General features: G+C 46.1%; 2 protein-coding genes across 9 annotated transcripts; both read right to left on the bottom strand.

Moving 5' to 3' along the window:
• Positions 1–3178: 3178 nt before the first annotated feature.
• On the bottom strand, positions 3179–6055 carry LOC100409358 (cytoplasmic tRNA 2-thiolation protein 1). The gene is given in 4 exon segments (XM_078359611.1): positions 3179–3868; positions 4021–4150; positions 5575–6010; positions 6013–6055. Coding segments are annotated over 4 exon segments (1158 nt in total). The 3' UTR covers positions 3179–3319.
• A 5870-nt stretch (positions 6056–11925) lies between these two features.
• Positions 11926–25770, bottom strand: ZNF175 (zinc finger protein 175). Of its 8 annotated transcripts, XM_035283789.3 has the most exons (6): positions 25654–25770; positions 24115–24208; positions 23389–24021; positions 18548–18674; positions 18186–18281; positions 11926–15017 (listed from the first exon to the last, which is right to left on the bottom strand). In XM_035283789.3, exons 3-6 carry the CDS (start codon positions 23458–23460, stop codon positions 13192–13194), a joined length of 2121 nt encoding a protein of 706 aa, XP_035139680.3. In that variant the 5' UTR covers positions 23461–24021; positions 24115–24208; positions 25654–25770; the 3' UTR covers positions 11926–13191. The 8 variants fall into 8 exon arrangements, with proteins under 8 accessions (XP_035139680.3, XP_078217214.1, XP_002762474.4 ...); XM_078361088.1 differs by having other exon boundaries at positions 23389–24208; XM_002762428.6 differs by lacking the exon at positions 24115–24208.
• Positions 25771–26173: the final 403 nt, after the last annotated feature.

Genomic DNA, 26173 nt, shown 5'->3' with positions numbered 1-26173 from the left:
CCTCATGCTTTGACTTTCACATTGAAATGTTTGTGCTTACTCTAGAATAGCCTGTCTTTTGGTTTGTGGAAGGGGTCAAAATTTCCATGATCCTCCTATTTCCACAAACAGATTAGGTCAAAAGCTGCAGAAAATGCATTACAAACTATACGCTGATTCCATCTCCTTGGGGACCTCCAGACCAACTAACTCTTCACTAAGCAATAGAGATGCCAAGAATGAGGGGAGGAAGACATTTTTCCCTCATGAGGAGAAATGTGGCTTCTTGTGAGATAGTGCCACAAATAGAAAACATAACCTCTGAATGTGAAGGGTAGAGTAGGACCCTCATCCAAAGGGTTGGGTTGGGAAAGCATGAAGGACCCTGAGCAGAGGAGCCAGCTCAGGGGCTGATGCAGAGGCCACTGCTGGTACCATACCTTCCTCTGTGCTCCAGGTCCTTCCTCTTCCCCAGCCCAGTGCTGACCCAGATACCTGACATTCACATCCTAGGTATCCTAGAATCTGGGTGCAAGGAGGATCTGACTTCCCTGTGCCAGAGACTGCTGAGGATATAGGACACCCAACAACTGTTACTGGCAATGGGTCACCCTGAGACACACCTCCCACCACCCACCCGCCCACATTTATTGTGGTTGTGATGATCAGAAGAGCTTGCACCTTGCACCTTCCTCACTCCAGGATCCCCAGACAGAATCAGATTCAGTTCATGGCTGTTGGTTATGGAAAGGGGCCATCCTCACCTGGATGCTCCAGTACCAAACATAACAGAGTCTAAATTTTAAAGAAGAAGGCAATGGAAAATCTACCTTCTCAGAGACCTCCAAACTCACAACTGGCCCCTAAGCATGAGAAGTGCCCAGAGCAGGGACACAGGAACACCTAAGCTCTCTGTAAGTACAACAGGTATGGAGCTGGCTCTAGAAAAGGATATGGTGGATGGAGTTTGTGGGGCCCAGAGTAACAAGGGCATGGGGACTCCTGACTCACCTGTTGGGTAATATTCCCAGTGTTGCCGAGAACACAGAGAAAGCAATCTAGGGGCGTATCTCATGAGTTGGGGGCAGTTTTGCTGATCCAGGCAAAATAAGGCCCATGGGGGAGCTCCTCAGTGGATGTCATCCTAGAACTATAGAGGCAGTGGCACTAGAGGAAGAAGGCTCGGCAAATTCTCAGGTGGGATTAGTTTAGGTGACATGATTCTGATGGTGACTGGCCAGGTCATTTCAAATAAACTTTCCTTATGGAATTTTTTTTGAAGATCTAAAAAAGTTGGTAAAATTTGCAAAATGTTTTGTATCAATGGAGAAAAGATAAAAGGTTTGAAAGAAGCAGGAAGCCAAGACAGACGAGCCAATTACTTGGCGACACCATTTTCCCTGAAATAGGTTACTGATTCCAAGCAGACACTGAGAAGCTAAGCAGAACGTTTGAGTCTCATGGGGATAGAATGATAAATGTGATGGCTGAGGGCCTGCCAAGGAAAACGGGCCCTGGTAAACACGCAGTGCTGTGGTCGGGACCTTGTAGAGTAAGGATTAAAGCCAGACCAAATGTCCTCAGTATCCGATCAAACTGAAGTCGTGTGCTTACCACAAGCCAGAGTACATATGCCCTGAAAAAGATAACGTGACTCGGGGTTTAAAATGATCTCTGTAGGTTTTCACCACTGCAGCAGACAAGAGTGTGGCCAGGGAAACAGCCACCAAGAGTTTTATGAGAATAAGGGGCTCACTAGAGGACCTAGAACTTAACGCAAATGTGGTAGACCTGGAAAGTGACGCTTTGGAGAAGGCAGGATGGTCAGGAGAGCATCACTGAGCAGTTCATTTGAAGACAAGGTGTGGGTGGGCTTGCGGGGATGTACGAAAAGCCAAGCATGTGCACTGTTACCATGGGACCCCAAAGGGGGATGTCACAGAAAGTTCTGTGGAAAACTGTTGCCTCTGTAAGCACAAAGCCAAGCAGGTGGTGGTAGACTTGAAGCTGATGTTGGTCATCCCCAGGGCTGACAATTGGGAAGATGACCTGCATGTGGAGCAAAGCAGGGAAAACTGCCTAATACATGATGCTATTTTGTAGTTGTTTACAGGAGAAGGGTAAGTCTTTATTACTATTCACCACAGTCACGGTTTTAATGGTTCTTTTAAAAATGTAATCATCCGTCTTCACGCTACTAAGACATGCCTCAAAGAGATAATCTTAAAAAAGTAATCAAATACAATGGTGAAGTTCTCCATTTTAGCATCTATTTTCATATGATGACAAAGTCCATACCTAAAATTCATATCCAGGACACCTGCAATCACATCTGTGCTTTCGACGCCAGCCTCTTGGTATTCAACCATTTTGTCCTATCTCCTGGCATGCTTGTAAACTTTTTAATTTTTAATTGAGTTTCCAGGATTTTGTTTGAAAAACTGTAGAGATTTTCTGGAGCTCTGACTGAAACTTTCTTCCTCTGGATTCTAGTACAGTCTAGAATAGCACCGCACAGTGGAATTTTCTGATGATGAAAACATTCTTTCTGCATTGTTCAATATGGTGGTGTGGAGCACTTGAAAGGTATTTAAGGTGACTGAGGATTTAATCCTTAATTTTAATTAATTTAAAGGTAAATCAGCTCATGTGGCTAGGGCTACGCTATTTTTGCTTTCTGGCAAGTAGAATAGAGACAGATCCCTTAATCCAACCCCAGATTGAGTGAGTTTGAAAATGGGATTTGCTTTTGCTTTTTTTTTTTTTTTTGAGACGGAGTTTCGCTCTTGTTACCCAGGCTGGAGTGCAATGGCGCGATCTCGGCTCACCGCAACCTCCGCCTCCTGGGTTCAGGCAATTCTCCTGCCTCAGCCGCCTGAGTAGCTGGGATTACAGGCATGCGCCACCATGCCCAGCTAATTTTTTTTGTGTGTTTTTAGTAGAGACGGGGTCTCACCATGTTGACCAGGATGGTCTCGATCTCTTGACCTCGTGATCCACCCGCCTCGTCCTCCCAAAGGGCTGGGATCACAGGCGTGAGCCACCGCGCCCAGCCTATTATCATTTTTTTAGCGACAAGGTCTCGGTATGTTGCTCAGGCTGGCCTCAAACTCGTGGGCTCAAGTGATCCTCCCATGTTGGCCTCCCAAAGCGCTGGGATTATCCTGGTCACCATGACTTCTGTCTCTAGCTCCAGCCGTGACACTGTGAAAGCTCAGCTCAGGTTCTCATCGTCCTAGCTTCTGCTTTCTGCTTGCTTCCTTAGCCTTTTGAACCCTCAGGGAGAATGAGCTTCCCTTTTCTCTCGGATCCTGGCCAACTTGGTAGCCCTCCAAGGTCATCACATTGTTTTTGTCTCGGCTGGATCCCCTGGCGTCCCCAGCGTCGCCTCCTCGTCCAGCCTCCGGCGGCCCTTGCCGATGGCCAGGCGGGGCCGGCCGCGGTTCAGGCCGTCCAGGAGCGCGCAGGCCTGGCAGAGCGCGCGGCTGGCCAGAGCCCCGCAGCGGGAGCAGGAGCCGGGGCGCGGGGGGCGAGCGGACGCGGCCAGCGCCAGGCGCTCGGCGGAGTGCACGAGGTCCAGCACCGCCGACGGCCGCGCCGCCTCCAGGCGCTTGAGCAGGTCCCGGGCGTGGCCGCGGAAGGCCTCGGGCGCGTAGACGCACTCCTCGGAGAAGTAGTCCAGGCGGCGGAAGTGCGCGTACAGCACCACCTCCTTCTGCGAGGCGAACTGCAGCGGGCGGCAGCGCGGCAGGGCGCCCCCCTCGCCCGGAGAGCCCAGGCCCCCGCCCCGGGCCAGCCGCCCGGCGTCGCCCCGCAGGAAGTTCATGAGCACAGTCTCCGCCATGTCGTCTGCGTTGTGACCTGGTGGGGAGAGACGGGAGCGGGTGAGCTGGGGCGCAGAGGGCGCTGCTGGTCAGGGAGCCCCCCGGGGAACCAAGGGTCCACCAGGACCCAGAGGGAGACTGGGAGGGAGACCCATGGAGACCCAGGGCACAGTGGGACCGCCAGGACCCAGAGAGAGACCGGGAGAGGAGTGCGGACCGCGGAAACCCAGGGCACAGTGGGGCTCCAGGACCCAAGAGAGAGAGGGGGGCAGGGGGAGGGGAAGAGGTACGATGGGGGGAACCGTGCCATGGAGACTCCCGGGTACCATAGAGCAGCCAGATGGAGACTGGAGGTGGAAAGGAGACTTGAAGGGAACACAGATAAGCTCCTTTGAGCGCCCGCTCATTTGCCCTCCACCCACTGTATACCAGGCCCTTCACTAGCTGTCCTTCCACATAGGGAGCCAAAGTGCTTTCGCTGCAAACACCATTTCAGCCTCAGTGAAAACTGTATTTCAGACTACACAAGAGAAAAAAGGGGCCATTTAATGAGGATTCTCAAGAGAGCTGTTGACACAAGTGCCACTGGGAATGCAGAGCACTGGATTGAAGAAAGACCAGGAAGAAAGTTAGTGAATACATAACACACCCGTCACCATAAAATTTAAATGGAAACCATCCTAATTCTGCATCTTATCTTATACTTGAGTCTGTAATTATGTAATTACGACCTGACAAGTGCTACTAAGGAAAATTACACAGAATGTGTGAATTTCTATCAGGGGGTCCTAGTGACGGGGAAAAGGTGGGGAGTAAGGAAACCTTTACTGAGTGAACGGAGACCCAAAGGCTCAGTGAATAACCAGGTGAAGAATGAATTGGAGTCTGTATTTCAGACTGTCTTGGTCTCTTGTGCGTCATCATAACAGCAGCATTTACATAATGTTTACTGTTTTCAGCCTCTAGTTTAAGTGCTGTATATATAAAACTCATCTAATTCCCAACTTGAGGACCCAGATGTCATTAACATTCCCATTTTACAAAGGATGAAACGGAGCTTAGGTAATTTGCTCTAGGCTACACTGCTTGTATCTGGTAGTCAATGGACGATAATTACTTATTGAAGTAATCACTGGGAGAAAATAAGAGTTAATCAGAGAGAAACCTATAAAGAGGAGTTAAGAGAGACCGTAGCGTTTCAGACTGCATGGCTTATGATGGGAGACGCCTCTTCACATCTCTTCTCTTTGTGACGGGAGATAGAAAGAAAGTCATTTCCCTCTACTAAAAATACAAAAATTAGCCAGGCATGGTGGCAGGCACCTGTAATCCCAGCTACTCAGGAGAGGAGAGAATCGCTTGAACCTGGGGGACAGAGGCTGCAGTGAGTCGATTGCGCTACTGCACTCCAGCCTGGGCGGCAGAGACTCCGTCTCAAAATAATAATAATAATAGCAGATAATAAACCAGCTTTAATTCCTACAGGGCAGCCCCTCTATTTGCCAATGTGTGTACTAAGATGATGGCAGAGACCCAGAGGCCAAAAGTCTGCCGTGCTCCATCCTAGGGAGGAACACGTACTACCCACAGGAGCCTTCAGTGGGCTCCGGCCCCAAATGGGAGGATGCGCATTTATTTTCCCAGTTGCTTTCTGGGATCCTTCCGCTAAGCCACGTCCAGGGTCTCCTCTCCCGCTTCTGGAGCATGCTCCCCAGTCCCCTTTCGGGGCCCGCCCCTCGTCCGCGTTTGCTCCCCACTCCCTCCACCGCACCTATCTGCGGCCGCGCTTGTTCTCAGAGGTCTCGATGTTAGTGGCTCCCGCGCGCGGCGCGCCCCTTACTCCAGAGCCCTGCGCCGCAGCTCCCCACAGAAGGTGCGGCCGGAGCCTGCTGTGCTGCGTACCATGGCGTCCGTCAGGACCCTGAAGAGATCCTCGTAGACCAAGATGGTGAACGGCAGCTCCCAGCGCGCCGCCTGGTAGCCGCCGATGCCCTCGTCGACTGCCACAAGCCGCAGTGAGACGCCCAGGCGCAGCACCAGCTCGCGCAACACGTGCGCCAGCACCGTGGAGTCCTTGCCGCCCGAGGCGCCCACGGCCACCACCGCGCCGGGCGGCAGCAGGCAGCCCGCGAGCACTGTGTGCAGCACCTCGGCCTTGAAGGCGGCGCAGACGCAGGCACCGTACAGCGCTTGGCCCGAGCGCGGAAGGCGGCGCCTGCAGCGTGGCAGGAGGCACACTACGAGGTGGGCATGGCGGGAGGGGTCAGAGGAGGTGGGTTACATGTGGATGCCGGATTGCAGCGTCACTGCCTTTGAGGAGTTCCCTGGATAGCACCCCTGCGTGGAATAGACCAGGGGCAGCTGTGTACATCTGCTCCTAGCGCTGGGGACACTGCCTCCAGGAAGAAGTGCACTAGGCTGGTCCAGCCCGCTTCCCGTCTGCACCTGCGCAGGCACCAGCGCGGCGTGGGAGTTCTTTGCCTGTGGTGGTTCGCTGCTCTCAGTGTAAAGATGGGATGGACTTTTTCTATTTTTAATTTTTTCAGATTTTCTTTTGTTGTGGGAATATGGCAAGAGTTTAAGGGGGCGGAGAAAGGGATTAAGAGTGTGAAAAGGGAAGATCTGCGCTAAGCACATTCCTAGGATTGGGCCGAGTCTCAGGGATGCAGAGTGGGCTTTTGCACGTGCCCTGCAGCCGTGGGAGGAGATGCATGTCCAGGCGGAGGTCAGGACCATGCAGGGTGGGGTCTCTGTGCATGCTGAAAGGTAGCGGTTTCAGATAAACACGCGTGCCCAATTATCGGGACGTGGACACGGTGAACAGTTAGGCACGATCGTGCATAACCAAGGGATGGAGCAGTCTCCCCATTTGCTCCCCATATCCAAGCCCTCAACCTCCTGCCAATGCCCCACTTCCCAAAACTGCTCCTTCCTCTATAGTCTGAAATCTCGTCTCCACTCCTGTGAGGCCCTTGATAAGGAAGATTGAGAGTGAAGGGTGATGGTAGACACACCTCGAGCGTCTTGTGACCACCTCAAGCGTTGAACTTTGGTAAATAAGTTCATCCTTTACCTATGTGCCAGGCCCTTTGACTGGCTGGCCAGATGCACCGGGACACGGGTGTACCCAGCCTGGTCCAGAGATAAGGATGATAAATCTTAATGTGAAGGTATCAGATGTTAAGGCTGCGGGAGCCCAGAGGTTACAAGTGCTGCAAGCCAGGACATGTGAAAACAACAGCGATTAAGCCATTAGCTTGTGCCAGACGCTGTGCCCTGCACTTTCCACCCATCATCTCAGGTTCTTCATCTGTAAAATGGAGATAATAATAGTATCTGCCTCAAAGTCTGAAGATTAGTGGAAAGTGTTTAGAACAGTTATCTACTAAAGAATGACCACTTCTTATTTTCATCTCATTTAACCCTCATAATCAAGGGTGGCTTCCTTTACTGAGCCAGGCCTAATTTTTACGTTGAAAGCAAGCAAGGGTAAGAGCTTCAAAACCTCAGACATCCTAAAGGTAATGTTAGTCAGTGGTTCCCAGCGGGGGAGGGTAGGAGTGATGTGGTCTCCCAGGGAAGACAAATCACATCTGCAAAGATCCTATTTCCGAACATAAGGCCACATTTTAAAGTAGACAAGAATTTTGGGGGGACAGTATTCAACCCAGGACCACTGAGTTGTGGGGTAGGCAGGTCTCTGACCACTCGAGGCCTCTGCCCCTTCAGATGGCCTCTTGAAAGTGATCATCCCAGAGAACCTGACAGTGGAGAAGGTGGTAGAGAAGAACCCACTGGTGAAGCTGGGAGGCCAATACCAGCCACCTGACTGCTGGGCACAGCACCGCACAGCGGTAGTGGTGCCCTACTAGGGGCAAGCCCAGCACCTGAAGTACCTGTTCTTCCACCTGCACACCTTCCTGCAGAGCCAGCAACTGTACTACACCATCTACGTGGTGAACCAGGTGAGGCAGGACTGGGAGGGGCAGAGGTAAGAGGACAGAAGGGTCCCAGCATGGCAGGGCTGAAGTTGGCACTCTTTTTTTTTTTTTTTTGAGACAGAGTCTTGCTCAGTCACCCAGGCTGGGATGCAGTGGCAAGATCTCGGCTTATTGCAACCTCTGCCTCCTGGGTTCAAGTGATTCTTCTGCCTCAGACTCCCAAGTAGCTGGGGCTACAGGTGCATGCCACCACACCCAACTAATTTTTGTATTTTTAGTAGAGAGGGGGTTTCTACTGTTGGCCAAGCTGGTCTCGAATTCCTGACCTCATGATCCACCTGCCTTGGCCTCCCAAAGTGCTGGGATTACAGGCGTGAGCCACTGTGCCCGGCCTGAAGTTGGGACTCTTTAAGGTGATAGTGGTCTGGGTTAGATATTGTCTAGGGGGCTTAGTTTGTGAGTCAAGAAGAACTTGAATTAGAGGATGTTGGAGCCAAGGGCTGTAGGTTTGGTCTAGACTCGCCAACTCTGAGATTGGCTTAAAAGGCTGTCTGAGGCAAAGGCTCAGTCCTGCTGAGTGTGGGGCTCCTTGAGACCAGGGCTGCCCAGATTTCACTGTAAACCTAAGGGGCAAATTAAAGCACTGGATTTGGGGTCAGTTACAGGATTGTTTAAATCCTGGCCTTGCCTGTTACCAGCTGTGTTGTCTGAGTGTGGAATCATTCATTCCGTCATTCCGCACGCTGTTATTCAGTATGACTGTGTAAACTTGGAGAACTTCCGTTCTGTGCCAGTTTTCATTCACCATAGAGATGATAACACCACCTCCGTTGTTACATTATGGGAAGGAGTCATACCAAATGGAATGCCTTATGTTAACCAATGTAAGACAGGCCAATGCCGAGCACGTAGTAGGTGCCCAGTAAGTGATGGCAATGATGGTGATTATGAATGGTGATGATTCTGAGAATGATGGTGGTGGTGCTGCTGCTGACATGGTGACGGTAGTGATGTTGATGGGGATACTCAAGGTGGTAGTGGTGGTGGTGACATTAGTAATGATATCGTGATGTTAATGAAGGCGGTGGTGATAATGATTAGAGTGATGGTGATGATGGTGGTAACAGTAGTGGAGGTGAGGTGATTATGTTGACAGTGTGGAAGGTGATGAAGGCAGTGATGTGGTAATGCTGGCAATGTTGATTATAATGATGGCTAGTGATGATGGTGATGATGATGAAAAAAATAATGATAGACGAAGGGGAGGAGGAGATGCAAACCCCATGGGGATTCCTGGGCTTCTGAGCCAGTCTTTATCTAGTAGGAGCCGAAACAGAGACAGAGGTGGTCCCTTATCATCCCTAACCTCCGTCTGTCTTCGATGGCCCCTCAAAGGTGATGATCCTCGAGAACACTGCAGATGGCCAGAGAAGGGAAGCTGAGGTGCTGAAGTTACTGACTTTGACTTGGATGGGGGTGGGAAATACAAGAGAAGCTTCTCAGGGGAGTAACCTTTGCATTGCATCATCCTTGATAAGTCTGGGTTTTCCAACTACACAGTGGGAAAGAGAAGGCATTCGAGGTGGGGGAAAGGCACTTGAGAAGACAAAGGAAGATTGGCCTAGTAGGTGGGGGAACACTGCTGCCTGATGGTGAAGACAGCTCTGAGCATCTGTGTCCACCCCAGGTAAACAACACCACCTTTGACCAGGACAGGCTATGCAATGTGGGGTTCTGGGGGCTATGCAGGAGGAGGACTGGGACTGTGTCTTCTTCCATGACGTAAACCTACTCCTAGAAGACGACCACAACCTCTACACCTGTGACATCTTCCCTGCCCATGTGTCTGTGACTATTGACAAGTTCAACTACAAGTAGGTGGAGGGAGGGGACCTCCTGTGGGGGACTGTTGGCCAGGTCTTGCCTTTCCTTGCATCCCACCCTACCTGTCTCTGCAGTGAGGTTAAAGTCAAGCGTCCATCCCTTAGTCCCTAGGGCTAAGGTAGGAAGGGAGTGGGTGATGGGACATGGAGTAACCCTTATAGATGGTGAAGAAACTTCCTTTGAGACATGGGTATCAAGTGGGGATGGGGGTGGTTATTGACAGAAGAGTCAGAAGGTGTACTTAATAAAGTGGTGAACTGAGAGGTTGTTTTGGAGTTCAGAGGAGAGGAACATGGGCAAGGTCTGACTGGGGGTCAGGAAGGAGCTATTCTAGGGTTCTGGGGAGAAGGGGCCATCAACACAGTCACAAGATGGCCCTGCCAGATGACTTAGAAGAGGGGATGTCCTAAGAGTCAGGTGAGGGCCATCCCAAGGGTCAAAGGAAGGGTTACCCTGGGGTCAGAAAAGGGGACATCCCAGGGTAAAGATGGGATTATCACAGGGGTCAGGGGAGAGGTCATCACAGGGTGTGGAAAAGGGCCACCTAGAAACGGACCTTGTAGAACCTGGCTAGGAAAGGGCCGGGACCCTTCCCTACAAGGAAAGCTGTGCTTCCGACTTTCTGCCTCTGTAGTCTTCCCCATCCAGGCCACCTTGGAGGGGTGTTTGTCCTGCGCCCCATTCACTACCTGAAGATGAATGGATTTTCCAACAGGTACTGGGGCTGGGATGATGATGACGACAACATTGCTGCTAGGTGGGAGGCCCTGCTCCACGGAGCCCAGCAGAAGGGGCTGCAGGTCCTGACACGATGAGGCAGGTGTGGGCCACCCTGGACTGCAGAGAACATGGGCTACCCTGGACTGGAGGGCTGGCCTGTGGCATGGGGACCCTGTCAGAGACAGATGTTTGGCCTCCATGCCCTCCCATGTCCCTGGAAGGGTATAACTAAGCAGGATGCTCCTCTCCCGGCCCCACCTTCTCTTCTGATACTACCATATGCCAGAGGAGCTCCCAGAGTGGGGTCCCCAGGTGATGCTTAGGAATAGGGGAAGCCCAGAACTGAGAAGGGAGGCACCTCCCAAGGAGTCTTTGGAACCTCTAACCAGTGTATCTACACTGTAGGCTCAAGTTTTTACAACACCTGTCCTGGGGCCCTGCCACTTTCCTCCCTGAAACTGAATAGGGTGCCACTCCCAGGACCCAGGTGTACACTGTTTCCCCCACACCAAGTAATACCCCTCACCATCATGGAGAGGCCTCTGAGGCCTTTCCACCCTATACCAGTCACATCTATGGCCGGCCAGCCCTTGTGCCTGGACTCCCCAGGTGAGACTCTTCCACTTTTCTCAGGAGGTGGGACGTGGTGACTGATACTACACCCTTGGACAGGGAGAGGCCAGTTAGACACAGAATAGATTTGCTCTCCAGAGCCCAGCACAGGCTCAGGCCTGTGCCTGTTCCTGACTAGCTGTGCAGGCCCCTGTCAACACTGAAGGGATATGGAGACTAAAGCTGTGGGTGCCCATCTCTAACACTCTCCCACCTCTGGAGAGGAATCTCTCCAGCTGACTGGAATCTCCCACCGCAGTCCCACGCCCATCCCACGCCCAGCACAGGGGAACCCAGACAGTCTCAGGGATACAAGGTCTCACTAAGATTCATCAGCGCTTGGTCTGCCCGTGCAGTTCCAAGGGCTTAACACATATCCACTTCTCACATCAAATGCATGGGGGTTGGGTACTATCATAATCTCCCTTTTTGTAGATGGGACCCAGTACCTTGCTGAGCAGATGCAGAGGGTAGAGAGGAGCCAGGAATAAACGCAGAAGCCTGGCTCCTGAGGATGTGCCCTTAAAAGATTATGCTGGTCTGCTTCTCAGAAATATTTGTAACAGTCCCCTCCCCCCCCCCTTTTTTTTTTTAGGAAAAAAAGTATGTGTGTGTGGGTAAATAAGTAATCAAAACTGGGAATGGCTAAATAAATTACGGCAGGTCAACCTCATGGAATATGTGTGTGTGCAATCCATCATAGATTACAGAATGAAAAAACCATGCACACACATGTAAGAGATCTGAGTTTTAGAAATCAAGGAAAGAGTCCTTCCACAGGTATATAATTATGAGCACAGTAATATATGTGTGTGTGTGTGTGTTTGTATCAAGTGTTGGCAAACATTTTCTGTAAAGAGCCGGAGAGTAAATCTTGGGGGTCATCTGATCTCTACCAAAACTACTCAGTTCTGCCAGTGGAGCATGAAATCAGCCCAGAGAATACACGGCCAAATGAACATAGCTATATTCCAGTAAAATTTTATTAAAAAAAAAAAAAGTTGGTAGGCCATATTTGGCTAATGGCCCCGGTTTGTTGACTCCTGGTGTGTATGTTTAGGGGCCTGTGTAAAAATATGAACCAGACTAATGGCTGGCACTGATTATGCAGAGACTTGAAACAGACTAAAGGTTGGCAGTGGTTATTTAAGGAGAGGCTCACTATAGATGATGGAGATGGAGAGGGAGGGTCAGGCTGAGCTGATCCTAAAAGAAGAGAAAAGCTATAATACAAAGATCAGCAAACGTTATAGAATGTCGTTTATGCATTTACCAAAAAATGGACTTTCATGTGTATGCATCATAAAGGAGATAAGCATTATTGATACAATCTCATGATATAAATATTCAATAAGGAATAATTGTTTATAAAACAATTAGATTAGATTCTTTGAAAAAATAACTGTAATCTACCTACACGTGCTATGCAGTGCATTCTGCAGCAAACCCCACTGCACTGAGGGCACACATATATACATATGCATATACACATATGCTGACCTGACCATGTGCATATATATACACACAGACACATACGTATATGTACATATAGGTCGGGTTTCCCTAATCTGAAAACCCAAAATCTGAAACTTTTTGAGCTCTCACATGACACTCAAAGGAAGTGCTAATGGGAGCATTTCATCTTGGATTTTCGGATCGGGGATGCTCAACCAATAAATATAATGCAGATATTCCTAAATCTGTAAGTATCTGACACCCAGAATGCTTCTGATCCCAGGCATTTTGGAGAAGGGATACTAAACCTGTATATGATATATATGCTTATATACATAAGGCACATACACACATAATATTGTCCTGTTATTACTCTGTTGGCACTTTAGAAATATTGATATCCACAATAAACAGGGTTATCATTAATTTAATTTCCCACAAACTTTACTATAAAGTAATCTGGTAACAACTTGCTTGTACCATTCTTTACAGAAAGGCTTTTCTCAATGCATTAGTCTGGGTTTCTTCTCAGGATGAAAATTTATAACCCTTAATAAGGCCAGTACTAAGAAGGACATTTCTGCTCATTCTTTTTTCAGAAATTTCTCTCACATAAAGTAAAGTGTGACTTTGTCATGTGTTCACACATGCAGTGGATTCCTAGAGTTTTTCCAAAGCACGAATTCAATAACATACAATTAGACCTGATTCTGAGATTTTCTCTTCTTCAAGAAACTCGGGGAGTACATTCATGAATATGCTGATGAACTAGGAATTCATTTCTTGGTCAAGCCTTTCACAGAATAACTGCATTTGTAAGATTTGTCTCTGGTATGAGTTGTTTGGTGTTTATTGAAATTTGACCTGTTATTGAAGGCCTTTCCACATTCAGAACACACGTAAGGTCTTTCTCCTGTGTGAGTTCGCTGATGCACCTTGAGTTGTGGTTTCTTACTGAACAATTTCCCACAGTCAAGACATTCATACGGTTTCTCTCCAATGTGAGTTCTTTGATGGGCAATCAACTCTGATTTCTGGAGAACAACCTTCCCACACTTGTAGCAGACAAAAGGTCTCTCTCTAGTGTGAGTTATTTGATGTTTATGGAAATTTGACCTGCCATTGAAGGCCTTCCCACAATCAGTGCACACATAGGGTTTCTCTCCTGTGTGGATTCGCTGATGCTCTTTGAATTGTGACTTAGAAGTGAAGGCTTTCCCACATTCGCTGCATTTGTAAGGCTTCTCTCCGGTGTGAATTCTCTGATGCATGCTGAGTATTGACTTCTGGTTGAAGGCTTTCCCACATTCACCACATACATGGTGTCTTTCTCCAGTATGAATTTTCTGGTGTATATTCAGGTGTGACTTTTGGGTGAAGGTTTTTCCACAGTCACTGCATTCATAAGGTTTCTCTCCTGTATGAATTCGATGATGTATATCAAGCTGTGACTTGGAAATGAAGGATTTCCCGCAGCTGTGGCACTGATAAGGTTTTTCTCCTGTGTGGCTTCTTTGATGGACAGTCAGGTGTGCCTTCTGGATGAAGGCCTGCCCGCAATCAATACACACGTAGGACTTCTGCCCAGAGTGGATTCTCTGGTGCAAGCTGAGTGTTGACTTCTGGGTAAAGGCTTTCCCACAGTCACTGCATGCATACTGTCTCTCACCACTATGAATTTTCTGATGTATAGTGAGGGTTGAGTTTTGGGAGAAGCCTTTGCCACATTCACTGCATTCATAGAGTTTTTCTCTACTGTGAGTTCTCTGATGTCTGAAGAGAGATAACATCTGGAAAAAGGCTTTTCCACAGTCATGGCATTTATAGGGCTTCTTTCTGGTGTGAGTTTTCTGGTGCATAACCAGTTCTGATCTTTGCATAAAGACCTTCCCACATTCTTTGCATATATAGGGTATATCACCTGTATGATCTGTCAGATATACACTGAGTTTTACTTGTGGCGTGAAGGCTTTTCCACATTTGCCACATTCATGGAAGTTTCCTACACTATGAATTCTCTGCTGGGCAAAGGGGTGTGACTTCTGGGTAAAGTTCTTCCCACATTCAGAACATCCATCTGGTTTCTTCTGAGTATGAATTTGATGTTGCATGAGTGACTGTTTATAGCCACAGACTTTTCTACACTGATTACCTTTGCAAAATGTCTCTCCTGTATTGCAAGCATCAGAAGAGCTGTGGCTGAATAGCTGACCAGATCCAAAAACGTCATCAAGTTGTTTTGTGTCATTGTTTTCATTCTGACCATTCACTTCTAGGTTCAGCTTCAAACTTTTTGTAAATAAGCAACATTTCTGAGCTTGTTTTTGTGAAGAAACAAGGTGGGGCTTTGTGTGAACCATTTTCCCTTGGTCCTCATATTCACAAATGCTTTCTCTGTTTAATGTTTTGTTGAAGAAAGCACTGTGACTCGTGGGTTGAATCTGATTTTGCTCATCTCTCTTTCTATGGTCAGCACCCAGCCTCAGTTCTTCTAAAATGGAATACCACGAACCATTTGTTGTGGACTCACCTACCATATCCTTTTGAAATGATGCTTTCTTAGAAATCTCCTGTTGTGGGATTGCAAGCCCAAACTCCCCTTCTGAAAGGAGAAAGAGAAGATGAAATAGACACAATGAACAGGAAAGAGGAGACATTGTATAAGCTGATTGACAATGAACACAAGGAAATTGCTGAGCTGTGTAATAATGGTGCTAATGATGTTGACAATGAGCAGAAACATAGAGCCCTTATTATACGCTGAGCACTTATCTCCATAGCACTTAGCATGTGCCAGGCAGTGGCTACATGGCATACACATACTCATTTCATCTGCGTAATGACCTCAGGAGGTAGCAATGATGTGTGTTCCTGTTTACAAAGAAAAGGAAGCACATAATGGTTATGTAACTGGTCCAGATCACTTTGCTAATCTGTGGGGATTAGATTTGAACAACCTGGGGCCACTTACACAAGCAGTCTAGACACCCAGATCTAGTAGAATAAGTAGGGGATAAAACAGACAAGAACGTTAGAGAGCACCATCTCTGGACAGCCAAGGCTTGAAGGACGGGCCCAGCGTGTAGGTGTTCACGAACTTGCTGAGATAAATCCTCACCAATCTCCCTACTTTATCTTACTTGTAAGAAATGATGCCAAGCCCATCAGCCCTGTATATCCTCCTGGAAACGATTAAAGCTTCACCTGTCTTGACATGGTCAACCAGTGAAAGAATGACTATGCCCCAACTCTCCATGAAGTTACATTTTTTTTCCCATGAACTTAAGAATACACCCATATCCCCAGAAAGATATTCTGAAAAACTGGACAAGCAAGCTGTTCCTTGGAATTTGTTTCACTCTTCTTCCATAGAAATTAATTGTTCTTTGTTAGAACTTTTGGCTTTATGCTATCAAATATGCCTCTTTTAGTTTTTTTTCCCCCAGGAGTCCCTGATCATCTTGTGCATTTTATTAGTATAGTGTACAAAACACACTAGGTTCTCAACAAAAATAGTTAATAAATTTTACTATTACTTTTTCTACCAGATTTTAATACTAAGTATGACATCACATGTAGTTCCTTTTTTCTTTCAGTCACTTAAGCTGTATCCCAGACTCTTATCCCATCAGAAAACTCAATCATCTTTCATTCTTTAAAAAAAAAATTAGGACAATTTTAATCTTTACTGTTAACTTCTTATTGTGACAAAAACTGTGTACTATTAAATGGACCATCTCGCCCATTTTGTATTGTACAGTTCAGTGCTACCTGTATTCACCCTATTGTGCAACGGAACTCCAGAACTTTTACATCTTGCAAAACTGAAATGCTGTACCCATTAAACAATTCCCCCTTTCCCCCTGTCCCTCATCCCTGGGCAGCCACAATCTTATTCTGTCTCTGTGAATTGACTGCTCAAGTTACCTCATATAAATAGAATGACACATTTGGATTTTTTGTGTCTAGCTTATCTCACTTAGCATGATGGTAAGATTCGTCCACACTGCAGCATGTTTCATAGTTCCCTTCCTTTTTAAGGCTGAATAATATTTCACTGTATGTGTAGGCCTTGTTTTGTTTGCCAGTTCGTTGGTCAATTGACAGTGCTACTTTCTGGATATTGTGAATAGTGCTGCTATGAACAACAGTGTACAAACAGCTGTTTGGGTCCTTGCTTTCAGTTCTTTTGTGTATCTAACCAGAAGTGGAGTTCCCGGATCATATAGTAATTTTATGTTTAATTTCTGAGGAATCACCATACTATTTTCCATAGGATTACACCATTTTACATTCCCACTAGCAATGCACAAGGATTCCAGTATCTCTGTATCCTTGCCAACACTTGTGACTCTGTTTTTTTAATAGTCGTTCTAATGCCTGTAAAAGGATATCACACGGTGACTTTGATTTGCATCTCCCACATAATTAGTGATGCTGAGCCTTTTTTCCTATTATTGGCCCCTTGTATATCATCTTTGAAGAAATGTCTATTCACATCCTTTTCCCACTTATTAAAACAGGTTATTTGTTTTCTATTTCATTTTTCACTCTTGAATAGCAATTTTACCCACATAAGGGTAGTCATTTATTCTGGCAGTCTTCCACTGTGTCCCCAAGCAGAGATTTGAAAATTTTTTAACTTCTCACTTCATTCAGGTCATAAAAATCTTGCTGAACCTGATAACACTTAAATTACTGCCCAAAACGTTCAACGTAAACTATCAGAACTGTACTGAAAAGCTTTTCCATAACTCTTCAACACAGTCTAACAATGCTGACTGCAAACAAAAAAAGGTCCAGTTTATTCTCAAATCCAAGCACTCTCATGTCTTCTATTCCCATTAAACTTGCTTAATCTGCTTCTTCGTTTCAATTCAAAATGGCTTTGTGGATCAGTTAGAGGTACTGTGTCCTTAAAATTCCCAACGTCACTCCCCCTCTAGTTGACATCATTTTTTCTGAACTTCACAGGCATTTGCTGCCCATGCTTCCCATTCTGATACACTGACTTTTTGAGCAGCCTTCCATGAAACAGACACGACTGATGCACAAAGGCTCATGCTTTACATTTAATGCCACTGTCCTCTCCAAATATAATCTCTGTGCTTTTGAACTTGTCTCAGCAGATATTTAAAGCATCCTTTACAAATAGTGTGAAATATTCTCTTCTGCTTATTTTCAGAAAATCAGTAATTTCTGTATCCTAAACATAAAATATAAATATAAAAATCCTAATGCTCTATCTTAAATGTATAAAATGTATATTTTATAAGATATAAATATAAAAAATCCTAATGCTGTATCTTAAACCAGATAACAGATACGAAGAGCGGCTCCCCACCACTCAGTTATCAGAAAAGTAACACTTAAGCAATGAAACAGCCCTTTCACCCGTCAGTAGGGCTATAAATTCACCAATTTTGTTAACGCCAAGTGTTAGCAAGATGTGCAAATGCAAATCCTTGTGCATAGCACATGGGACTGTACACTGGTGCAGCCCATCAGGAGATGGTTGACTTAGTCAGGTACACTTATCTCCATGACCAGGCAATCCCATTCCTGAGTATTCACCTCTGGGAAGTTCTTAAGGCACCTGCTATAGGACATTTACAATTTATAGAACATTTACAGTGTTTGATGTAGAAACTGGGAGTAGGAGGCAACCTATGGGACACCACTTGTGGAATGGAGGGAATGGAAAAGTACGGTAGATTGGGAATGGTTTCCTGTAAAGATATGTACATTTGCCTGGGTACAAGTTACTCACCTTGACACCTCTGATGTGAGAGTTCAGCCTCCTCCGTACAAGGCTCCTTTTCTTTTAGCCTTCTGAAGATGACATCTGGGTTGGGAATCTGATACCCTGTTAATTAGAAAGGATGCTGGATTTAGGTGTGGTTTCTTCAGTTTTAGAGGCCATTCAATGAAGCTTTGCATTGGCTCATTAGAAAAGTCAACATATTCCACGGGGCACAAAATAATACTAAAAGGTGCCCAAAAGAAACAAACAATCCAGGACAAGCCAAGGCAAAAGTCATGACATACTTTGATATCTCACTGCGTTCTGCCACTAGGAGGAGGGAAATCTCAACAGGATCCAGCCAAGATTCCCGGGTCAGTTGTGCTCACCCACTGAGAAGAGGTGGCTGTAGAGCTCCAGCATCACGTCCTGGTACAGGCGTTTCTGCGCAGGGTCCAACTGCTGCCACTCCTCTCTGCTGAAGGCCATGGTCACGTCCTCAAACGACACTGATGCCTGTAACAGTGTACCCAGCTCACTGTGAATTAGGTCATCATTCGTGAGTGGGGATGGTACATATAGGGTGAACATGCTTTCAATGGTTTTCACCATGATGCATCACAGAGGCTTCCCACCAAACACCTATTTCACATTTTTAGGGATTTAAAAAAATTAGAGAAATATCCTCCATCCACTGTATACCTATATTTATTCATCATATTTTTTTTCAAAAATGAGGCCAGAAATAGGTTCTCTCTAAATCCTCTCGCTAATTTAGGAATAACCATCATGATATTGATTAAGCAACTACATGTGAGGCTGTACTTGAGCTGGGTCCTTGAGCTCAACGTAGAATCACATAAGCTTTTACTCCTGCAGCAACTCAGAGATTTGGAAGACATGTAAATACACAAGCTCAACTATGGGGTTAAAAAGGGGACATGGTAGAAATATATGCAGAGGACACTGTTGGGGAGGGGCATGTTAGGGAAAAGAAGTTCTACCTAGGGATAGAAGAATGCTACTTAGAGCTGGCGAAGCTTATGCTGGAAGTGAGAAGTTTGATGCAGGATGTTTGAAGAAAAGAGTCAGGAAAACAGTGTAAATTCAGGGAGAAGCAGACAGCTCTGTGTAAGATGAGAGGTAACTATTTTATGTTTGGAAGGTGGTTACCATCCAAGCTCCAAGGAAGTAGGCTGGTGTCTGAATATATAATGGGCATGGATTATTATTATTATTTTTTGAGATGGAGTCTCGCCTGACGCCACGCTGGAGGGCAGTGGCATGATCTCGGTTCGCTGCAACCTCTGCTCCCAGGTTCAAGTGGTTCTTCTACCTCAGCCTCCCGAGTAGCTGGTACTACAGGCATGCGCCACCACGCCCGTCTAATTTTTTTTAATATTTTTAGTAGAGACGGTGTTTCACCATGTTGGCCAGGATGGTCTTGATCTTTCGACCTCGTGATCTTCCTGCCTTAGCCTCCCAAAGTGCTGGGATTACAGATATGAGCCATTGTGACCAGCCGTATTATTTATTTTAACAAATATATTGCCATTTCAGAATTTTAAGTGCAGGGAAGAGATATGACCATATAATATTTCAACAAGACGATCTTTCCTATAAGAACCAATATTAGGTTAATGAAAGGGCTGATGATGGAAAGATCTTCATTTCAGAAGTACTGCAGAGGATAAAGGCAGCCTGAAGGACGGAACAAAAATACTGCTTTTACTGATCACCAGTGACTGCTAAAAGCATATGATAGACTGATGGGGCCTTTATAATAGAGGAGTAGGCTGACAACATCTGAACCCAATAACCAGTTTTATCATCATAAGGAGAGAGATAACCAGATATTAAAGTGCACCCAATATGATGTAACAGCACATATGTGGTGTGCAAATTATTATTTCCCAAAACAAAAAATCCAAGTGGAGTGATCAAGCCTCTAGAGTAGAGCCATCCAGTCGGAATAAAGCATGAGCCATGAGTGTGAGTCATGCATAGCACTTAAAATTGCCAAGTAGCCATGTTAAAAAGATACAGATAAAATCAATTTAATGATATTTTTACTTAATCCATTATATTCAAAACATTATCATATCTGTATGTAATCAATATTATAAAAATCATCAAGATGAGATGCTTTACATTCTGTTTTTATACTAAGTTTTCAGAAGTCAGCATATATATATATATATATATATATATATATATATTTTTTTTTTTTTTTTGAGACGGAGTTTCGCTCTTGTTACCCAGGCTGGAGTGCAATGATACGATCTCTGCTCACCGCAACCTCTGCCTCCTGGGTTCAAGCAGTTCTCCTGCCTCACCTTCCTGAGTAGCTGGGACTACAGGCACGCACCACCATGCCCAGCTAATTTTTTTGTATTTTTAGTAGAGACAGGGTTTCACCATGTTGACCAGGATGGTCTCGATCTCTTGACCTTGTGATCCACCCGCCTCAGCCTCCCAAAGTGCTGGAATTATAGGCGTGAGCCACCGCGCCCGGCCGTCATCATATATTTTATACATGAAGCACATCTCAGTGTGAACCAGCCACGTTCAAGGGCTCAGTAGCTACATGTGGTGAGTGGCCACCATACTGGACAGCACAGATTTAGATTTAAATACTAGTTCAGAACAGCTGTTGAGCATATACCCAGGGGTGGAATTCTGGGTCACAGCAAAAACATGTTCATCTTTAGTAGAAGATTGGAAGTCATTTTCCAAATTGGCTGTACCTATGTACATGCTCACAAGCAGCACATGGAATCCTTCTGGTTGCTCTGTAGCCTCACCTACATTTGGTATTATCAGTGTTGGTAACTGTATGCATTTTGGTGGGGGCATGGTAGTTAACTGGCATTTCCCAGATGACTGATGAAGCTGAGCATCTTTCCATCTTTACCAGCCTACTCAAGCAACTCTCTTCCTCACTTTTCTATTGGGCTAAAAAACACTTTTACTCAATTTTTTTTTTGAGACAGACTCTCATTCTGTTGCCCAAGCTGGATTGCAGTGGCATGAGCACGGCTCACTGCAACCTCTGCCTCTCCGACTCAAGCGATCCTCCTCCCTCAGCCTCCCAGGGAGTTGGGACCACAGGTGTAACACTACGATATCCAGCTAATTTTTGTGGTTTTTTTTTTTGGATGGAGACTTGCTCTGCTGGCCAGGCTGGAGTGCTGAAGTGCAGTGGCATGATCTTGGCTCACTGCAGCCTCTGCCTCCTGGGTTCAAGTCATTCTCCTGCCTTAGCCTCCCAAGTAGCTGGGATTACAGGTGTGCAGCACCACGCACACCTGGGGGTGAAAGTATGAGGAAGTGGGTAAAAGCAAACCTTTTAATGACATGTTTCTTAACTTAATTAACATGTTAATTAACAATCCAAAAAGGAGCAATATAAGCATGTCACTAAAAGATAAAGAGTAATTGTTGAAAGAATTAGCTAAAAATGTAAAAAGTGAATGCCTGGGAGGAGCTGGAACTTGTATAAAAATAGAGCAAGTGACGGCTCTTTCAAAAGATGACAGGTTTCACAAAACCACCTGATCCTCTTTTCTATTTCAAATAAAACTAAAACCTTTCAAAGGAAACAGTTACAAAAGTATTTACAAACATATGCAACAAGGACCTTAAGTTATTACTATATGAGAACTCTTTAAAAATCCAGAGGCTAAGCCAAACCAAAATATAAATCCAAAGATAAGAAAAAGTAACTCACTAAAGACAAGTAATTGACCAATAAAATGGTGAAAATAAATCCTGTTTGTTAACAAAGTAATACAAATTAAAACACTATACTATCTTTTTTTTCCCATCAAATTAGAAAAAAATAACAAAAATAGACAGTATTGTCCAGAGCAGCAGGAAATATGCACCACAAAGATAAGGCAATGTGGGGACTGGGATAGATTCTGACATGAATTCAGACACTGATGGAAAATCTGAATTAGCGACAGCAGTATTGACTCAAATGACAAACTGGCAGGCCAAGCAGAAAAAAAAATTCATTATTAAGGAAAAGGCCTTATATTGAACAACACATGTCCTAAAACAGTAAACTTGATGTTCTGAACATGTAAGTTGACCAGCATCAATGCAAATAAATGCACATTTGCACTGCTGTCACAAAGACTTCGAGAATTTCATGTTTTAAACTTGTTTTATTTTGAGACAGGTTCTCACTCTGTTGCCCAGGCTGGAGTGTAGTGTCACCATCACAGCTCACTGCAGCCTCGACCTCCCCAGGCTCAGGTGATCCTCCCATGTCAGCCTTCTGAGTAGCTGGGACTACAGGTGCATGCCACCACACCTGGCCAGTTTTTGTATTTTTGTAGAGACAAGAGTCTCGCCATGTTGCCCAGGCTGATCTCAAATTCCTGGGCTCAAGTGATCTGCCTGCCTCGGTCTCCCAAAGTGCTGGGATTATAGGCATGAGCCACTGTACCCTGCCTAAACTTGTATGTTTCAAATTTTCTTTTAAGAATGACTTTTAAATGTTAAATATTTGGGGTATTTGCAGTTTTGAAAATGATTTATATGTGCAATGTATTGTGTTAATGTTCCCTTCTTTTCACACTTTCTAGTCTCATATGTTTCTAGCAGGTTGAGATGATTTTCACAGGTTACTGAAACATATCATCTTCTGATTTCGTGTTACCAAATCCTGTCTATTTCTATCTGTGGGCAATCTGGAAACACTGTTTTCCAGCATTTTTTATTCACCTTTTTAAACAGGAAAAAAGCCACATGGTTCTGAAAAGCCTGTTCTCACTCTGCCTCCCTGTGACTATTTATAAAGGAAGGAGATTTTTCTGCATCTTATGAGAACAGAGGAGAAATGAGCCAGAGACTCAGCAAGGAATCTGGTGGGGACCAGTTGAAATTCTTCAAAGACCCAATGGCGGATGACGGATCGGAGCCAGTGCTTAGCAGGAAAGAGTCAGCTCTTCCGTCCTGTGACTGGGGTTTCTGATCAGACCAGGGATCACAGTTTATTCTTTTTTGACCCAAGGCCAACACTGTACTATCCTCTTTTATCAGCCAGTTCATGGTTTCCTCTAGAACACAGATAGCCTATGAGTGTGGAAACATCAGCCTCTGTGGTCCTTGCTTGGCAGGAAAATCAAGACTGACTCAGAAACAGGGAGGCCAGAGCCTGCTGCATCCTGTGTCTGCCCTCATGTTCTGGAGAACTGTCCCCAGGGCTGCTCCTACTTACCTCACAAGATCCATCCTGCTCCTCTGGACCCAAGACCTGAGGCTTTTGGGAAAAATTAACATCAGCAGACATCTCCGCTCTGGGCTTCTACTCTTGGTCTCTCTTGCTGACAACTCCACTTTTCCTAGGAGCCAGAAGCTGGATAGGCATTTGGATTCTCCAACCGGGGACAGTCCGGAGAGGTGTGCTGGGCTGTGAAGGGAGATCCTGCAGCCTCAATGACGTGGCCTTACCCGGAGGTTCTACAGCCTCGAGGAAGCCTTGGAAAAGCAATGACTACATGGTCACTCATTCAACATTCACTCCACAGATATTTCTTGAGGGCAGTGAGGTGAAGTCACTGTGTCAGACAGTGTAGTAGACAAAGTTTAGAAACATCCAACTTGGGCCAGGCGCGGTGGCTCAAGCCTATAATCCCAGCACTTTGGGAGGCCGAGGCGGGTGGATCACAAGGTCAAGAGATCGAGACCATCCTGGTCAACATGGTGAAACCCCGTCTCTACTAAAAATACAAAAAATTAGCTGGGCATGGTGGCGCGTGCCTGTAATCCCAGCTACTCAGGAGGCAGAGGTTGCGGTGAGCCGAGATCGCGCCATTGCACTGCAGCCTGGGTAACAAGAGCAAAACTCCATCTTAAAAAAAAAAAAAGAAACATCCAACTCTATTAGGGTTAGAAATGAAGACTGAGTCTGGACTAAATGATGAGTTCGTTGCAGCTTTGCTACCTTAGTTTTAGTTTCCAAAATGAGAATGCGGATATTTATCACAGGTGTTGGGAAATGTATGCAAGATGAAGCTCGTCAGGTCCTCAGTGCCTGCCTGGCAAGTGGTACATATGAATAAAAATAAGCAAGTTGTCAATTTCATTTCACTCAACCCTGTCAGCTAAATATAATGGGCATTATGATACCCATTTTGGGGATGAGGATAATGAGGCTGTGTGCTGTTACATAATGTGCCTGAAGGGTACTCAGTCTGCAAATGGAAAAACAGGCAATCAGCCCTACATCTGCCTTGTTCTAAACTGTACACTGTCCCCACTATCTCATGGTGGCCAGCTCCCAGAAACACCATTTCCTCCTCCTGTTGCCTTCATAGAGCCCAGGCTGGGAGGTGGCTGTGTCAGCTGTACCTGTTCTGAGCTTCTGGACTTTCCAGTCCCCATCCATAGCACACCACACAGCCCACTATCTTCTGACAAAGTTAAAACGTACAATCACTGTGTGTGTGTGTTGTTGTTGTTGTTTTTTTAACATTGTGTTAATCCCCACCTTGACCCAGACAATTTGCAGACATGCATCAGGGCCTCCAGTCACCATTTCTTGCCTGTCCACAACGAGTTGCCTCCACCACACCTGAATATCATCCCTGACAGCACTGACTTTCAGAAATCCCCAATGAGTGGACCACAGGACTTCCAAAAAGTTACAAAATGCCTTCCAGTCACTGACATGGCCCAGGCTTCTGAAATCATTATTGCCCTGACAGCCAAGAAATGTTTCCCAGGGAGTACAATTTTCTGGTTTCCACAAAACGACAAATCCCAAACGCAAGGGTCCAAATGAAATGCCCCGATAGGAAACCATCATCCATCTGCTCAACTGTCAATTACTGATCCTTATCATGTCCAACGGACCCAAGAAGCAGCCAACACTGACCCACCCATCAATCCCTGACCCACTCACCTATCCCCGAAGGACCCTAATACTGCTAGAAAGCAATGCAGTCACCCTCACAAATCCCCATCATTGACCCCCTAGGCCTCCAGTCAACTGGTTGTCATAGGCTACCCCTGGCAACCCCACTCTACTGATTCCTATACGTCACCCATCACTGGTCCCGAGTGTTACAGTGTGATCCTCAAAGTCCTCCAATCCCAACCTTATCACTGACTCCCCTAGTCCCACGGGCAGTGAATCCCTTCCCTGAACGTCCTCCAGCGCCATCTGCAAAGGGGCTCTTAAAGACGCACTTCACTGTCCTCAAGTCAGCCAGTTTCGTGGACTAATATAAAATCCGATATTAAAGTACACTTAGAATTTAAGTTACACAAACACAAGCAGAAAATAAGCAAGAAAAGAGTGATAATTAACAGGCTAATGATCCAACTAAAATTAGCAAACTACTTACTCCACGGCATCCATCACCCACTCCAGAAATCTGTCGCTCAGTCAAAACACGCCAGTCACTCACCTCACAGCCCCGTCTTCACCCGAGAAATCCCTTCTCCACGCACCCCCCCGAACAAGGCTCTCATCACTCACCCCAAGCCGGCCTCTCCTCCCTGACCCTACAGAACCCCTAATGCTAATGTTCCCGATCACTTCAGCGTCCCTCAGGCGACGGAGGGTTAGATCCACTTAGCAGAAGCGGAAATGGCCGCTCTAGGCCGCTTCCGGTTTAGGTTAGAGTACCCTTAGGATTGTGGCCGCTGTTGAACCTCGCGCATGCCCAGTAACACTTTTGAAGCTACAATAGGCCAACAGTTATGACGTAAATGGCGTACTTTTATGCCGTGATTCGTTCTCCTTCAGAAACTTCGTCGGGAGGACGGCATGGCCGCACCCAAACGGATTAGGATATTGGAGGCCGCCATCTTCAAAGGACTTTTATTCCGTACAGCCAAGAAAGGCAAATGGAATGTTACAGATAAAAGTCTTGGGTCCCACAGTGGCAGGGGACGCAGGTGACCTATTCAATATTTGTGTGTATACATTTCTAGAAGAAACTGACATTATGTATCCGAAAAATACTTTTTCTCTATATTTTTCCCTCTAATGACTT

The sequence above is a fragment of the Callithrix jacchus genome, chromosome 22 (genome assembly GCF_049354715.1).
Source record: "Callithrix jacchus isolate 240 chromosome 22, calJac240_pri, whole genome shotgun sequence".
NCBI lineage: Eukaryota > Metazoa > Chordata > Mammalia > Primates > Cebidae > Callithrix > Callithrix jacchus.
The sequence above is the reverse complement of the archived record's forward strand: the minus strand, read 5'-3'. Positions and strand labels throughout refer to the sequence as shown.